We start from the raw sequence: 16,538 nt of genomic DNA on the forward strand, positions 1-16,538 counted from the left end.
CGGTGAGCTGTGACAGAGAGCTATTGATAGGCACGTGGCTCTGCAGTGTTGTTGATGGGCAACTGGCCGCCACTGACCTTTGACCCCGGCCTTCATTGTGGGGGTCAACGCCTCAGTTCCTCACACTAGAACTCCTCCCTCCCTCCCCCACTCCCACACCCACACCCTCGCCATCCAAACACCTCCGTTCTCTCTCTCCCATCCCTGCAACACCCCCCCCCCCCCACACACACACACCCACACCCACACCCACACCCACACCCACCCACCCATGTGCCCCACCTTCTGCCGATCAATGATAGTTTCATGTGGCTTCTCAGGCCCGCAGTGACGTGTGTCCTATTGATTTATCGACATTACTCTAGGCAACCGAACCCAAAAGCCCCTCTCTCAGTAGGCAGCCAGGCTCCAGCTCAGCAGAGGTACACCCCCCGCCCCCCCTCCTGTGCTGGGTGACCCATGCCAAGTCATCAGACTGGAGACAGCACTGCAAGTCTTTAAGAGCATCACATTAGCAGACAGACGTCGAAATGGAGCGTGTTGCTGAGCCCATGCCCACTTAAGGGCACACACTCAGTATCATCCAGGAATCCTTGCCTCAACCAGACATTGAACAGGGACAATGAGAGACACACACACACATACACACACACACACACACACACACACACACACACACACACACTCTCACACACACACACACAAACACACACACACACTCTCTCTCACACACACACACACACACACTCTCTCTCTCACACACACACACACACACACACACACACACACACACACACAGACACTCTACTGTCTCCCTCAGTTTTTCAGAGGCGCCTCCTCACTCTTGATGGCTAAAAGGTCCTTTTCTCTTTCTCCTGTCATGCCTTCATGCCCCATCCATGTGGCTATTGCTCTCATCTGCCTCTCATCCACCGCTGAACTCCTGCCCCAACCCCCACCACCCCACCCCCACCCCCTACCCCCCACCCCCTCGGGCTCTCTGGTGTCCAGTGAAAGGCCGGTGGAGAGGGGGGCAGCTGGACACTCCCCGTGGCCTGGCCCCTGAGAAGGGGGAAGGAAGGAGGGGGGGGGGGGGGACGCACCATTAGCATGGCCCCGCTGGCAGCTGGCCCAAAAGAAGGGGATTGGAGATCAGTGACCTGGCCACAGTGTCCAGCTGGGGGGTCATTTCACGGCTCGACTCCGGCCACGTGCTGGACAGCCATCTGGGTGTCCCGCAGCATCCTCTTGTAAAGGATGACCAACAAAAGTGAGGGAAGCTGTTTGCCTAATCTGTGGAGAGAACCTCCAAAGGCCGACGCCGCAGCTGTCTCTCGATGCATTTCCGTCGTCCAGCGTGTGCATCTGCAGTTGAACGCAATGCCTGCGTACTTGTCGTACTGTTAGACTCGCACTGCTTGCCATTCGCAATCGATAACTATGAATATTCTGCTCTTGATTGTTTCTGTTTGTCACATTGTGTCAACATGAGGTTAAAAAATAAGCACAGACCCGTAGCTTCGATATTTGTTGATGATATTGGTCTATTTGGTGATGAATTCACTGTGAAATCATTTGTACAGGAGTGAAAAGACAGAAAAAGGAAAAAAAAAGATCTTCAATCGTGTTTCTCCTTTAAGTGTAAAAGACCAAGTAACTCAGCACAGATGGACTAACAGATCTAGCTTTAGCCTCCCCATTCAGTTTGATGGCTCTGATCATGGAACAGATTAGCACTGGTTTGTTGTCACTGCTAACCTTACCCCCACTCCTCCTCTGCCTCCTCCTCCATCCTCCCCCATCCTTTCATCATGGTCTCCTCCCCTGCCCTTCTGTCTTAAACTGTTTAAGGTGATCCAATATTGCCCATCCTCCCAGTATGGTCGGAGGGGATCAAAGGTGGCCGACCCTGGCCTGATTAGAAAGGTTTTGGGGACCTCCATAATAAATAGAGGTCTTGCTAAACAGACCTGGGATTCTAGATAGCAGTATGCCTGGAACCAGAGGTCCATCTTTATTTTGGAACTCTATAAATCCCGCAAGCAGTTATTTTTCTTTTTATTGAACATGAGCTCTGTGTTTATGTCTCGTAATTGATGAGCCGATTTACAGGAACCCAATAAAAACAAATCCAAGACCTTACAACGAGCGCGGTCCTCAGAAATGTTACGTTGACTGCGGATATAAGAGAAGAAACTTGCACCAATCCAGTCTTTGGTCAGCATTACCTCATAATCAACACAGATAAAACCCTCCTCTGCAGCCTGATTCATTTACACCCCTCTGCCTTTCGCTCCAAGCAGCGGTGAGGTGAAGGCTTGCAGACAGGTCTGATTCCTCAGCAAGTCGGAGGCCCTCTGCAAACAGAAACATCATCCTGTAACAGGATATCCTCACAGAGTGAGGTGTGGAAAAGTGAGAACTGCATCGTCCGTATTTGGCCATAACAAGGGAGAGAGAGAGAGAGAGAGAGAGGGGGGATGAGCTGAGAGTTTCGGCCGAGGCGCGTATCGATTAATTTCCCAATAGCCTCTAGTCCGTGAGCCGCGAACCCTGGCCTCCGTTGCTAGGGAACCACACCATCCAAGATGGAGAGCGTGGTGATGAAGGGTGACAGCGGCAGTGAGGGTCAGCGGGGCCAGTGGTCATTCTGAACCCCTCTGGGAGGCTTCGGACATGCAGATAATGCAATGAAACTGGATATAGGCTATAGGAAGACGTACTGTATGGAGCATGGATTTGTGACGCAGAGCAATCTGATATACAGTGGCTTTGTGGGATCGGCCAGTGACATTCACCACCTTCGTTAGATTAGATTCAAATCAATTGAATACGCATTGCAGTGTTCATGCAGTAGTAAATATACAGATCCCCCCCCCCCCCCCGAAAAATACAACTATAGAATGCTTTTTCCAGCATAGTAAAAACACACCAGTAACCATACACCATACCATAGGCTACCCTACCCTTTCTGGTAGATGCTTACAGTTCTCCGAATAAGATAGTGTACAGTAGTAGGTTGTAAAGAAACATTATAAACGTTCTCATGGCAGCAATTCTCAAAATGTGTAAACAACCAGAAGATGTATTTGGTTACGGCCCCTTCAGGTTCCCAAAGGGTTCAAACTTACGGTATGACTAAACACATTTAAAGGGCATGTGATGACATGGTATGACAAAATTTAAAGGGCATGTGCAAGCAGACAAAAATGTGAACGCACTGTTAAAGGAAGCATTGTGTGGGCTTTGTAACTGTTGTAAAAATGACCTATACCAAATAAGTCAAGTTCCTATTTAGTCTGTCAACTAGTTAAATAAACTCTGAGTGACATAGGAATATTATTTGATACGATCGCAGGACCTGCAAGAGAACTGTAAGTAACCTGGAGAGATGCAAGATTAATTTAAAATGTGTGTCGTCTCTTAAGACATTCTGGAAATGTTCTAAAATGGGTTGCTGAGCTCCCAAACTAAAACGATTGGAATCACCACCAACCCGTTTTTCGAATTCTTGTTTTGTCCAACCATGTTTCATAGAACACATAAATCAGAAGTTGGCAGCTTTCTCAATTTAAGAAAAAAAAAAAAAAAAAAAGGCCTTGGATAAAACATTATATTCGAGAACTCAGGACAGATTACAAATGAATGAAAAACATTGTACATTCCAAAAGACATTACTGATATAAATGTTGCCAACGCAATAATAATAAAAAAAATTCTAAACATTGAAAATATCACAACAAAGGTACAATAATCCATATGATATACAACGTGAGATATGATGTTACCGCTCTTTTTCTTTTACGTATCGATTGTTCATCGTGAGAGGGTAAAATGACATGGAGGCCAGAAAGAGGAGAAAGATTTGAACTCAACAGACAAACGTAGAGGGAGCTACTCCACACCGGCTCTGCAGAGAAGTTACCAGAAGGCTTTTGCCACATCGGGTTAAGGTCAGGGGGATAAGCCCTAAAAGGCCACCTTGTGTTGTAGCTGTGCCTTGTTCTTTCTGTATGAAGGTTTTCCTTCATCCTCTGCCATGTCTCTTATGTGTGCCTCAGTAGAAGCAGAGCCACATTTCATATTTCTGTGTTTGAATCCATATCCCGAGGAAGGAGTTTTGTTTCTATTAATAATATTGGGGGGTGGGAATGTGGTTATGTACAGTATTTGCTTTGGTGCCAGGCAAGATGCTCTTTCTTTACTCTGTGTTTCGTGCCCTAAGCTGTGAGAGTATATTTCTCTTAAACATTTGTTTCCCTTCTGAGACCAACCTGTTTCTGCCTTGAGGGTTTTGCGGACCGCCCTGGCCGAATAACCAAATAACTAAAACAACATCGCTGCAAATATCAGCTGAATGTGTGGGGAGTTAATACCTATAGACATACAACGCTTAAGTTATTGGAGAGGGAGGGGAGAAAAGAGTGAGACAGCAAATTGACTCTAGGCTTTCACTCTGTGTAATTAGATTGATGTGACAAATTTTTCCCCAAACATTTGGAAAATGATCATCTATAACAATTACCACAGAGGGCCCCTGTAGCTTAGTGTGCTTGAACTCTGTGTGTGTGTGTGTGTGTGTGTGTGTGTGTCTGTGTGTGTGTGTGTGTGTGTGTGTGTGTGTGTGTGTGTGTGTGTGTGTGTGTGTGTGTACGTGTGTGTGTGTGTGTGTGTAAGTGTGTGTGTTTGACTGGGGGAGAGAGTGAGGGGGGTGGATGAGATGGTATCAATCGCCAGGCCAGGCCATTGAATGTATTGATTAGTTACCTTTCTTATTAACATGCTGATTAAAGAGAAGAGAGAGAGAGAAGCAGTCAGCAAGAGCAGGAGACGCACACATGCAGCTCGGACAGGCAGGATCCCTGCTGCATGGAGGGAGACAGAAATACAGCAAACGATGCAAAATGGATTAAAAGGCAGGTTGCGGAGAGGGAAAAGCAGGGAATAATTGGGGAAAGAGAGAGGAGAGGGAGGAGAGGAAGCTTTGCGGCTGCGGAACGGAGGACGGGAGAGAAAATGGATGCAGGCACTGACCTGACAGGCAAACAGACGAGAGAAACCCCGTCAGCTTGAAGCCCGGGACACCGACTGGACCACAGTGAGCCAGAGATAGACTGATACCCTGGTGGCTGTGAGACACACACACACTCACGCCGACAAGGCAAGGCAAGGCAAGGCAAGGCAAGGCAAGCATTATCATGCCAGAAAATAGAACAGTATGTGTGATACTAATCAATATGTAAATGTTTTATAAATGGTATTTATAATGCAGTACAGTGGCAAGTGGTCATACATTGTTAAGCAGCTTTGATTAGGGAATTCCAAAGATGGTTTTGGATATTTCTGCAGAAATGGGTTTTTATTCCAAGTGGGAATGAGAGGTGTGGAGGGGCATGGGAGGAGGGAGGGGAGGGGAGGGGAGGGGGGAGGCTGTGTGTGTGTGTGTGTGTGTGTGTGTGTGTGTGTGTCTGTGTGTGTCTGGGTGTGTGTGTGTGTGTCTGTGTCTGTGTCTGTGTGTGTGTGTGTGTGTGTGTGTGTGTGTGTGTCTGGGTGTGTGTGTGTGTGTGTGTGTGTGTGTGAGAGAGAGAGAGAGAGAGAGAGAGAGGTGGGGTGGGTTGGGGTGTTATTTGAGTTTGGAGTCAAACAATGGTTCTGTTGCATATATATGCACATATTTATCATGTTATTAAGGTATATAATATGACATAGGATAAGCAGAAACAAATACATGTTCTGTTCACTTAGAACTCAAATCCAACAACAAAAACAAATTGGTATACGCCTTATGCCCAATAAAGGCATATTCCACTTTACAAAATGTTTTCTCCCCAGTTTTAGACTTATATTGTGATTGTACTGTAACCCCAGACGCTTGTAGGTACATATTTTTAAGTAGCCAATGTCTGTTTTGTAAGTATGGCCATATAGGGCCCCATGTAGTCTGGAAATGACATCCAGAACACCTTACAGACCTACAATCATACAACTCCTAAGACAGCATCCTGTTTTGAAGACATTGACTGTGTTACATCCATTTAAAACTGTGATTATTTCCAACAGGGTCTTTCTGTATTATACATTCAAATTATTTATTGATCATGAATCAAATCTCTGATCAAAAGTGATATAGGCTAACGTTTACATAAAAATTATTTAGAGATATGTTTTTTTTTTTAATAATAATTTGTTCAATGGGTTTAGGTTGTAGGTTGGTTAAAGCAAGCTCCAATGGAACAGGTGAGAATTAAACAGAACAGTGAGAATCAAACCAACAAATGAGGTAATTGTCTAAAACTTTGGGGTTCAGATTGCAGCCTACAAGCCCAGTTTGATGGAATTATGTCCTCGATGTTGTCATCAGCGCACTGCACAAACTAAGTAGTCCAGAGCCTGTGCAATGTTACTGTAACGTTCAAACTTTTTAAAACTCACAACTACTGTACGGCATGCCAAAGCCAAGCGTAACCTATCGACCTCTCAAACTCTTCAAGCACAAGTTGCATGCAAATTAGTTTCCCCCTTCACATTCAGGAATATGACAATTTCATTTACATAAAGAATGGATGGATAATTATTCTAGTTAATAATAGTCTGATGATATATACATTTTTACATAAAAAGAAAAAAGTCAAGGCACAAATGAATATTTAAAATGCATATCTGTATCGATCAACAAACATGCAGCGCGCGCACGCACACACACACACACACGCGCGCACACACACAATCAAATATTAAACAGTGAACTGAACAAGTCGCTGTTATTTGTAGGCCTAATAAATTATAATTGAGTTGACCCTCAAAAACCCTAATTTTGACAAAACCGTATAGGCTGGATTAAGTCAAACCTGTCCCTGCAGCGGGTATACTGGAGGTATACTGTAGCTCTTTACAATTAGGCTACTACTTGTGTACATGTACCTCAATCTTCAAACTGGAATTATCTGAAAGTGAGAGCTAGTCTACAGAAAACCTTGATCTAAAATAGCTAATATACTGTAGGCTATTCTGCGATTTTATTCGAAAAAGGCTGTAGGCCTATGCTTTAGTGTAAACACTGTAGAGGTTTAATTGAATTAAGACACGTGTTGATTATATATTCCTTTTCATTTCCCCGTTGTTATGAACACAAAATATACAATTCGAGTAATATATTTGTCTACGTCTCCAGCACTCCTTGGCAATCTTATCAAGCCATACGAACAGATTCCCTGAAACACAGGCCCACCCATATGCGAATTTGCCTACTGTAATCTGTAACATTTATTCTTTTTCTCCCAACATAAGTCATTACCATTTCGCCCCTATCGATGGGTGAACCGAATGATACAATTTACAATATCAGATTCATGGACGTTTAATTATATTTCTATTACTTGCACCCAAAATCTATACGTTCTGATTACCCCTGGCATTTAGGCTGTTATAAATAGTATATCACAAGCAGTAACTCAGTACAATGCATTGTACAATCCATAATATATTAAGGCCATGTATCTAAAATATCAATTGGAAACTTGAATGACATTTTACGTCACAAAAACTCAAGTTGATTCAATCTAAAAAGGGGTCGAGGCCTACTTGCACGTGCGCCATCTATCCTACTGTATACATAGTATACTGTATACATACTTGGGTTGATCTCAGGAACCTTCAAATAAAACTTACTTTTGGCACAAATGTAACTTACCAAGACACTTTCGAAGCCGAGCCGAGAAGAATATACTCTCGGTTTTTGGATCTAGGCCAATCGAAATGTGCTGGTTTTATATGCTAATATGAGTCGTGGTACAGTACGGGTGTCCATTAGGGTTCAATCACGCGGTTGGAATGATGCGGCGCACGCAGAGAAACGTCGGTCTACAATCTAGAATCGTAGTGAAATCATTGAGTCACTTTCAAAAAGTTTGAAACATCTGTCAGTTAAAATATTATGATGCAATATACCGTAGAAAGTTCAGACATTACCGAATATAATACATTCTTTTCTGACCTGAGAGGTCTGGTCAAGTCAAATTAATTAAATCATTGATTATTCTCAAAGGTGATTTTTCTGCCCCAAGCCTCATGGTAACAATTGATTTTATCGATTGGTTAGGGATGGGTGTTGTCTTCTATACATTTATTTATAATGAACTTAAAGGAAATACAAAGGACAATTGCTACAGTTTTTAGAGAAAATAAAATAGCCCAATTCTTAAGGTAAATTCTCGTTGTAACAATATAGGCATAGCATTTTAGATTAGGAATAAATTATGTAAAGATGAAATTGTTAATATATAAAAAGGCGAAATTGTTATAGAATTCTTAATCTATTTCCCGGTATCAAGACATTTGTGGATAAGCTTTCATTGTGCAGTATTTCGTCATACATTTAGACTCAGATTGCCTTTTTCTCTTCAAACTGACAAACAAATTGAAGAACAACATACAAATAAGAAGGTCGGATACATTTAGGCCTACAATACTACAACAGCTTTTCAAATTTAGACATCTCAGAATGTGTCCATTAAAGTCCTATACTTACTTCTCTCATGTCTCATGTACAGGTTATAAAACACTCCTACTACCAAATAAATAATTAATCAATGGGTGTAGCAACAGCATTATAAAAAGAAAAAGAAAAGATTCTGGTGCATACCTCCTAAACCTATTCCCGCATAACATGGGCAATGCAACAACACGGTGACATATGATACACCTTTATTAAACCTTTATTAAACCTTTATTTCACCAAGCCTTTACCATGTCCTTTACTTTGACATACAGCACGAAGTGGAAATGCTGACATGAAATTCATGTAATTTGAAGTATGTAGGCCTATACATAAATATTAGTATGTAGGCCTATACATAAATATTAGTATGTAGGCCTATACATAAATATTAGTATGTAGGCCTATACATAAATATTAGTTTGAGTAACAGAGAACAACAGAAAACGTATTTCTGCAAATGAGGCTGTGAATGTTTTTATGCTTCCATCAAAATATATTCCATTTGTTTTGTTCAGGTCCAAATGCTTATAAAGCAAACCCAGTATAGGTCTTGAAAAACAGTTGTCATATTGTACAATGTTACTGTATCTTTCATTTTGTAAAATGTTGAAATAAAGGTGTCTGTGACCATATCGTGAAACACTGACACAAATACATGTTTGGATGAAGGTTTTATGAAGGTTGATTGCAAAGGTAAAGCTTTTTCTATTCAACGTTTTTGTTAGATTTGTCAGATATGTGAACAATTATATTTGATTATATCATGATTGAATAAAAAACGTAAACAGAATTAAAACTTTATATTTATAACAATCTATTCTGTGTTAATGTGATAGCCAAGATGTTTAGAGAGCGACAGATACCTGAAAAGATAAGAGGGAATCGGAAATCGTTCTCGAGAGTTGAGTGAAAAGAAAGTTTGACTGTTAAGAGTTGAATATAAAAATACAGCCACCCATTTTCTGCGTGCGCGTGTGTGAGTGTGCGCGTGTGTGAGTGTGCGCGTGTGTGAGTGTGCGCGTGTGTGAGTGTGTGTTCGCGCGCGCGCATGTATAGTGTGCGTGTGTGTGTACGCGCGCGCGCGCGTGTGTGTGTGTGTGTGTGTGTGTGTGTGTGTGTGCGTGAGTGTGGTTATTCAATTGGTCTCTTCACCGTTGTAGACAGCAGAGGAGCAGACATGGCCTAAGCTATGACTGACTGTTAGTGTTAAAAGTTAAGTTAAAGGTAAGGAGGAGCGTGCTTCCTCTTATTTACCAACGCAGCACTAGGCATTGTTTTCACAATTTAAACAGTTTGACTTTGACAGATATTTCTTATTGGAATGAAAAGGATCATTCAATTGCTCAAGACAGCTATCATCTAAAAACACACATAGCTATGTTTACGCATCGCATTTATTTTTAAATAAACAATCATATATGTTTAATGTGATTTGCAACATAGTAGGCACATTCATTTGAAACACTGATTTATAACGCAGCCTAATAACCGAGAGAGTTCATTTCTCAATTTCGTAAAGATCTCACGTTCGTGAGGAACTGTTCTTTTTCAATGGTGCTGAAACACGAGTTCCTCGGGAAACTCCGATCTGTGATCAGCAGAATGTTGTTATCATCTGGCATGGAGTGCCAGTGTTAACAGGCCCATAGGCTATTTCAGTCTTCAATAAAACTAGCCTACAATATATATTTTTTCCACGATCAGGTAATTACCATGCACTACATAATCGTCATACTCGTCATTGCTGTTGATATTATCACTATTAATAGATATCATTAATTAGAAATAACACCAGGACAGTCCAAATGCTGGCCATGTGATGCATGCATGGGTAGAAGGTTCCATTCACAATTTGGCGAATTTATTAACTTTGGTAGGTTTTTGCGGCATAGGCCCTAAGCAATATAACATCGATGAAATCATTGAATAAGGTTATTAGATCGAATGTTATTAATACATTTGGTCGAAATAGCACTTAAGAGAGAATAGGTCATAAACAAAACACTTCACATGAAATTATGACCTGCCATATTGAAGTTGCTTTTGGTCGAACAACAAAATCATTCTCTTCAAGAAATATCTTTTCGTAGGCTTATCGGCAATATATGTGCCGGTTTGACCAAAAACAAAAATACAATAGCATGTATTTCTGTCAATGAAATTAGGTTCATACAACAAACATGAACCAGTCGTGGGCCACACAAGCTACAGTACTCCAGCCAGGCCTCCTGACTGCATGTAGCTCGGGTGTCAGTCTGCCTACTCGAGTTTTCCAGCCACAGAAGGTGAACTTTCACCCCAACCTCCTAAAAGACCTTTTATTTTCTCTCTGTGTAGCCGCTGACCATTTTACCTCCAGCTACTTACTATCCATACATGTATCTCTCCATCCTGGCTTTCGCGGAGCGGATCGATAGGGCAGCATCTGCTCCGGGAAGGCAGCGGTCCCACACCGCGCACGGAATGTTTTCAAACGCCAGAATTGCTCATCTCTGAAAATTAAACTGACAGTTAGATATGATTAGTATGCCTAGTATACCACCTCTCCTTCTCTCAACTCCCAAATCCCTCTCTCTCTCTCTCTCTCTCTCTCTCTCTCTCTCTGACACACACACACACACACACACACACACACACACACACACACACACACACACACACACAGAACTCGCCAAATATGTGTTAAATGAAAAGCCGGAGCAAAATAGCGGCTATAGGTCGAGTATCTTATGTAAAAAGGTCGCATTTAAACGAATGGCCTCATTGATCTTCTTTAGAACTACAGATTGAAGTGCGCAGTCTGGTGTCAATGGGCCCACTCAACCGTGGTTTGAGTGCTGATTAAGAGGTTCCCTAAATGAATCAGTAACAAGCGTGTCACTTGACAACATTTATGCGTAAGAGGTGGGATTTACTTTTACCCCAAATGTTTAAAAATCCATCCCCCAAAAAACGGGGGTAGACTACATTTCAGTACAGTCTAATTTGGTAGGGTAAAGGCCCTATATTTTCCAACATTTGAGTGTTTACGCCATTAAGAGTAAATACATAGATTTTCTTTGGTCAGTACAGTCAGTGATGCGATTTTTATAAGTGTCCATTCATGACATATACTACTCCTGCTACAACGAACAATAATATTTATGAAATAATAATAATAATAATTAAAATAATAACAATATCATTAGTAATATACTGATATTAATGATATTCATAGTAACAATAATACAAGTCGAATAATCAATTGATTGTGGTGATGATTATAGGCTACAACATGATAACGGTAATCAATAAACTATGGACAGAAAGGCACAATAATACTATAGTTAGGCAACATAGCCCTCCGGCACCGGGTACTATACTAATAGTTTGTGTTGCATTGACACAAAAACACACCAAAAAACAATGTTCGAGTGCGCTACAGTCGCAGTTGCAGTGAAGCCTCATCTGAATTAAATAGCTCAGCCATGGTCAGGATGTTGGCATAATTCATAAGCCCTGCATGCTATTAGACAAAAAAAAGGCTTAACTTTGGGGTTGTGAGAAAGGGTTTGTCTTCACCTCGTTGGTCAAACCCAACCCCCTCCCTGGAGACGCTGGCCGAAGCGAAAGGGTTAATTGGAGTTGGAATTTCATTGCACATCTGTCAGATTTTTAAGCCTGTGACGTACTGAAAGGAGCCAGTGTGAGTGGGGGGAGGAAGAGAAGAGAAAGAGTTGGTGGTGAAATCGATGAAGTGGCAGGCAGAGGGAAGAGGAGGAGGAAAATCTCACGAGATAATGAAAGAAAAAGAGGAGAGCAGCTAGGTAGAGAAGAGCGAGGCTCTAGCCCAGACGATTGACTTTCAAAAAACACCAAAGGACGGAAAAAGGACGTCTAGCTAACCGACAATTGTTTGGTCCTTCGTTTTGTTGTATGTAGCATCACTCAGTGCTTCGGACCAATTGTGTGAATCAGCGCGGACAGGCTCGTTGACCGGAGACAAGCGACACAATCGGAGAGATGCAGCGGACCGACGTCAGCCGCAAATGCGCTCGTCTAACGGAATAATAAAAGGTGAGAATTCTAATGTTAGGAGGCTACTATATGTTTATTTTGTGTGTCGTTATCTCTTAAAGCTAATTTCCTGCTTGGATATTTCCTAGATCATCCCCAACCATTCGTTGCGTGTGTTGTGTTGAGAAATATGCAAGCCTGACGCGCGTTAATGTCCAAAGCATCGCATGCGCGCTGATCGAGTATTCAGAACTTTGCATGATAGGCAAGAGGCTATTTTTTAAGAGTGAATTTGTTTGGCTTCTCTCTAGTCTGTTCCAGGTGCAATGCATGCATAGCAATGGAAGTTAATTAATGATTGTTTGTGACTCTTATGACTGCAACTTTATTATTACAAGGATATATGCTTGAGATATGCTATGTCGCTATGTTGCAAGGAAGGCCTGTTATCAAAATACAGGCTAAATATGTTGTCTTCTGCAGGCACAAAAGATTCTGCCGAGGCACAAAAAACGACTCTGCCGAGGAGCAGTTGGGCACCAAAGAACGGGAGACAAGAGTGTTGTAGCACAAATCAAAATAATGTGATAGTGGCTGTTACTGACGCTGCTGCACATCTCGATTTCCTGGAGTTTAAATAGACTACTTAAGTTGACCAGATAATTAATTAGACAGCCTATAAGCAAATAAATCAATTCATTCTGAAATCAATAAATCCATACTATATTGCAACAGGAGAAATACCTCCCGGACAGTGACTGTTAAACAACGGCAGCAACAACAAATTCCTGTTATTACTCGTCATTTCACTGAATTCAAAATGGATGGAAGTCTCGGGGAGATGTCCATCCACAGCCACTCCGAGCTCGCACATAGCCAGGACGGCAGGGCGATGCTGCATTCACGGGACCTTTCAGCTGCTTTCCCCAGGACCTCCCTGGGGGGCCCCTCTATGTCCCTGGAGCCTGAGCACCGACCCCCAGGCTTCGACCACTCCATGTCAGCTCTGGGATATGGAGGGGACGCCCCCTCTAGCTGTGGCAGTACATACACCACCCTGACCCCCCTGCAGCCCTTCGATGACAAATTTCACCACCACCATCACCACCATCACCCCTGCCTGCCGGTCAGCAATGTCATTGGGAGCTTTACCCTCATGCGTGAGGACCGAGGCCTGGGTAGCAACTTCTACAATCCGTACGGCAAGGACCTGGGGATGTCACAGAGTCTGTCGCCGCCATCTACAGGTTCTGGCTTGGGGACGGCCATGCACGGCTATGGAAGCCTGGGGAACAGCCCCAACGGGAATGGCGGCCAGATGCTTCCGGGCGGTTACGAGGTCCACGGGGGTAACATCTTCTGCAGGCCGTCGGACTTTGGCAGGGAAATGTCACCTCCGGGGCTGGGGGGCGACTCATCAGTTGGCCATCAGCTGAACAAGATGGAGGTCCACCAGCACGCGCCCAACCACCACCCTCACATCTACAGCCAGCATTACCAGCATCACCACCCCAGCCAGCAGCCCTCCAAGGCTGGGGAGCACCCCCACTCCACCTCCTCGTCCCCGCCCAGCGAGGGCATGCTGCCGAGCTCCCAGGGCGGTGGGGTCGGAGGGGCGGCTGGAGAGGAGATCGACACCAGGGATGTGGCCCAGAGGATCATCAATGAGCTGAAGAGGTACAGCATCCCCCAGGCCATCTTTGCGGAGAGGGTGCTGTGTAGGTCACAGGGCACCCTGTCTGACCTCCTGAGGAACCCCAAGCCCTGGGGCAAGCTCAAGTCTGGCCGTGAGACCTTCAAGAGGATGTCCCGCTGGCTGCAGGAGCCCGAGTTTCAAAGGATGGCATCTCTGCGACTGGAGGGTAAGATCTCTCTCTCTCTCTCTCTTACACACACACACACACACACACACACACACACACACACACACACACACACACACACACACACACACACACACACACACACACACACACACACACACTCTTTCTCTCTGGGCCTACAGTCCATATTTTTCCCCACGAAAGGCAACTTTCAGTATCAGTATATCAGTATCAGTATGCTCCTCAGGTGAGAAGGAAGACAAGCTCAAGTTGTCCATGTTCTGATATTTCTCCAGTTCAAAGATTTGAAGAGCTGGGTCGTTGTTTGTGCACTGTTTCTGTCCATTTTAGGCCTTTGACAAATACATGTTTCTAACTACATTCAACACTAATGGAGAATTTGTGCAGGGGGGCAGTTTTTATTCCTTTGTCTATTTTGCTCGAAGACAATTTCTATTGATCTGTGGCTATGACAGAACCATACAGAAAGCCATGGACATTTGACCAAATGATGAATGCAGAGATGACATTTTTAGAACAGTTGATTTATATCTGCTTGGTACATGACTGAAATGACAGCATGATATTTGACGCACAATAGCATTTGCCAGATACAACTTAAATCAAAATCTCAACAGTAGCCGTTGCTATGAAAAAAAAATCCCTGTAAATCCAAAGTAAAATAAATGAGTGGCCAAATGGAGTTGCGTACAGTATCAAAACAACATTAGGAAGAAAGGTTTCTTCTTGAAAGGCAGAGTGTAATCTGTTAGTTGACATTTGATATTCTTGAGGGATATGCATCGAAGACAGGACAGCCCAACGTACAGTGCCCAGTTTCAGTGTTGTCCCCCCATAGGGACTGAGAACCCATCTGATACATAGAATGAGACCCATGTGAACACAGTAACATGAGAGGAGCAGAGAAGAGAGTGTGTGTGTGTGTGTGTGTGTGTATGTGTGTGTGTGTGTGTGTGTCTGTGTGTGTGTGTGTGTGTGTGTGTGCGTGTGTGTGTGTGTGTGTGTGTGTGGCGCCTAGTGATCTGTTCACTGCAGGGGTCTGTGAGCTGTACGTGTGTGTAAGCAAGCACAGTTGATCACAGCTTTTCGCTATCTGTCAGCAACCCGACTGATTAAGCTCAAAAGCACAATAGGGCTCATAAGTAATGATTGTGCACTCTTGCAATCCTCTCACAATTATTGATCTTCGATTGTTTAGCTCTCTGGGCACATGTGTACATCCTCCATTCGACAAAATGTTACAGCAATCAGACTCAGAGCCCAGTTACCAGTGATGAATTGTCTTGTTCTGGTTTGCAGAAATTTCTATTATGCAACAGCTTTGTTATCTGTCTTAAATCCCTCCAATCTTCACTTCACAAATTAGCTGCTATTTCCTGTGTCCTTCGTGGTTTTCTTCACGACAAAACATGGCAAAATACTGTAAATGTATATTTATTTTTGTCTGTAGAATCCTTTTGTCTGTGTGACGGTACAGGATTGAGGATTTTTCAGCGTTCAAGTTCTTCAGCTCAGCACTCAGAGATATCTTTTCACGACTCACTGCTCAAAATTCAAGGAGCAGATCAATCATAGTCATAAAAAATTAAGGGCCTCACACGTATGCCGTGTTGTGAAAGCGTATTAACATTTGACAATGCTTCTCCCCCCACACAGTCTAAACTTGCAAATTTAGTTCTTGGCAAAGCCACAATTTGGACAGCTCTGCACTTTTCTACATAACCTACTTTCTGAGGGGATTGTTTTTTTCCTCCCCTGGCCAACCCCCTTTTGTTTAATTACAAGCCTCTATTGATTTCCATGGGAAAGAGCAGCACGCCTTGCCCACACACACCTCGACCGCATCGGCAGATCGAGACTGGAATTAGAATGCACAGTGCCCTGTGCTCCCTAGTCTGAAGATAGCTCAAGTGTTCCCCGCTTCACGCCTCAAGTTTTAAGATGATCCACCCCTTAATGCAGCACTCTCTTAAATATATACCAGATTCTTCAGCGTGTCAGCGGTTCAGTGAGCATTGTTATTTTTATCAATTCCGGCCTGTCCTTCTTTTACAAAGACGGTTGCTATGCAAAGCGTTGCCGTAAACGATGGCCCCGAATGATGTAACGACGTCGTCGTCATCATCATCATCATCTACCAATATTTCTCTACATGCTGAGGTGTTTACACGGAGGTTATCCGCAGTTTTTCCTTCTCCTCT

The 16,538-nt window shown here is 43.3% G+C and overlaps 1 protein-coding gene across 1 annotated transcript in view; it reads left to right on the top strand.

Moving 5' to 3' along the window:
• Nucleotides 1–13,313: 13,313 nt before the first annotated feature.
• onecutl (one cut domain, family member, like) overlaps nt 13,314–16,538 on the top strand; it is a gene marked incomplete at both ends in the record, with an annotated part of 7,558 nt that continues 4,333 nt past the window's right edge. Inside the window, one exon of the mRNA XM_083679611.1 lies at nt 13,314–14,355. Within this exon, the coding sequence (XP_083535737.1) occupies nt 13,314–14,355 (1,042 nt within the window). The remainder of the gene's footprint in view (nt 14,356–16,538) is intronic.

This window comes from Argentina silus (genome assembly GCF_951799395.1).
Source record: "Argentina silus genome assembly, chromosome: 10".
Lineage (NCBI taxonomy): Eukaryota > Metazoa > Chordata > Actinopteri > Argentiniformes > Argentinidae > Argentina > Argentina silus.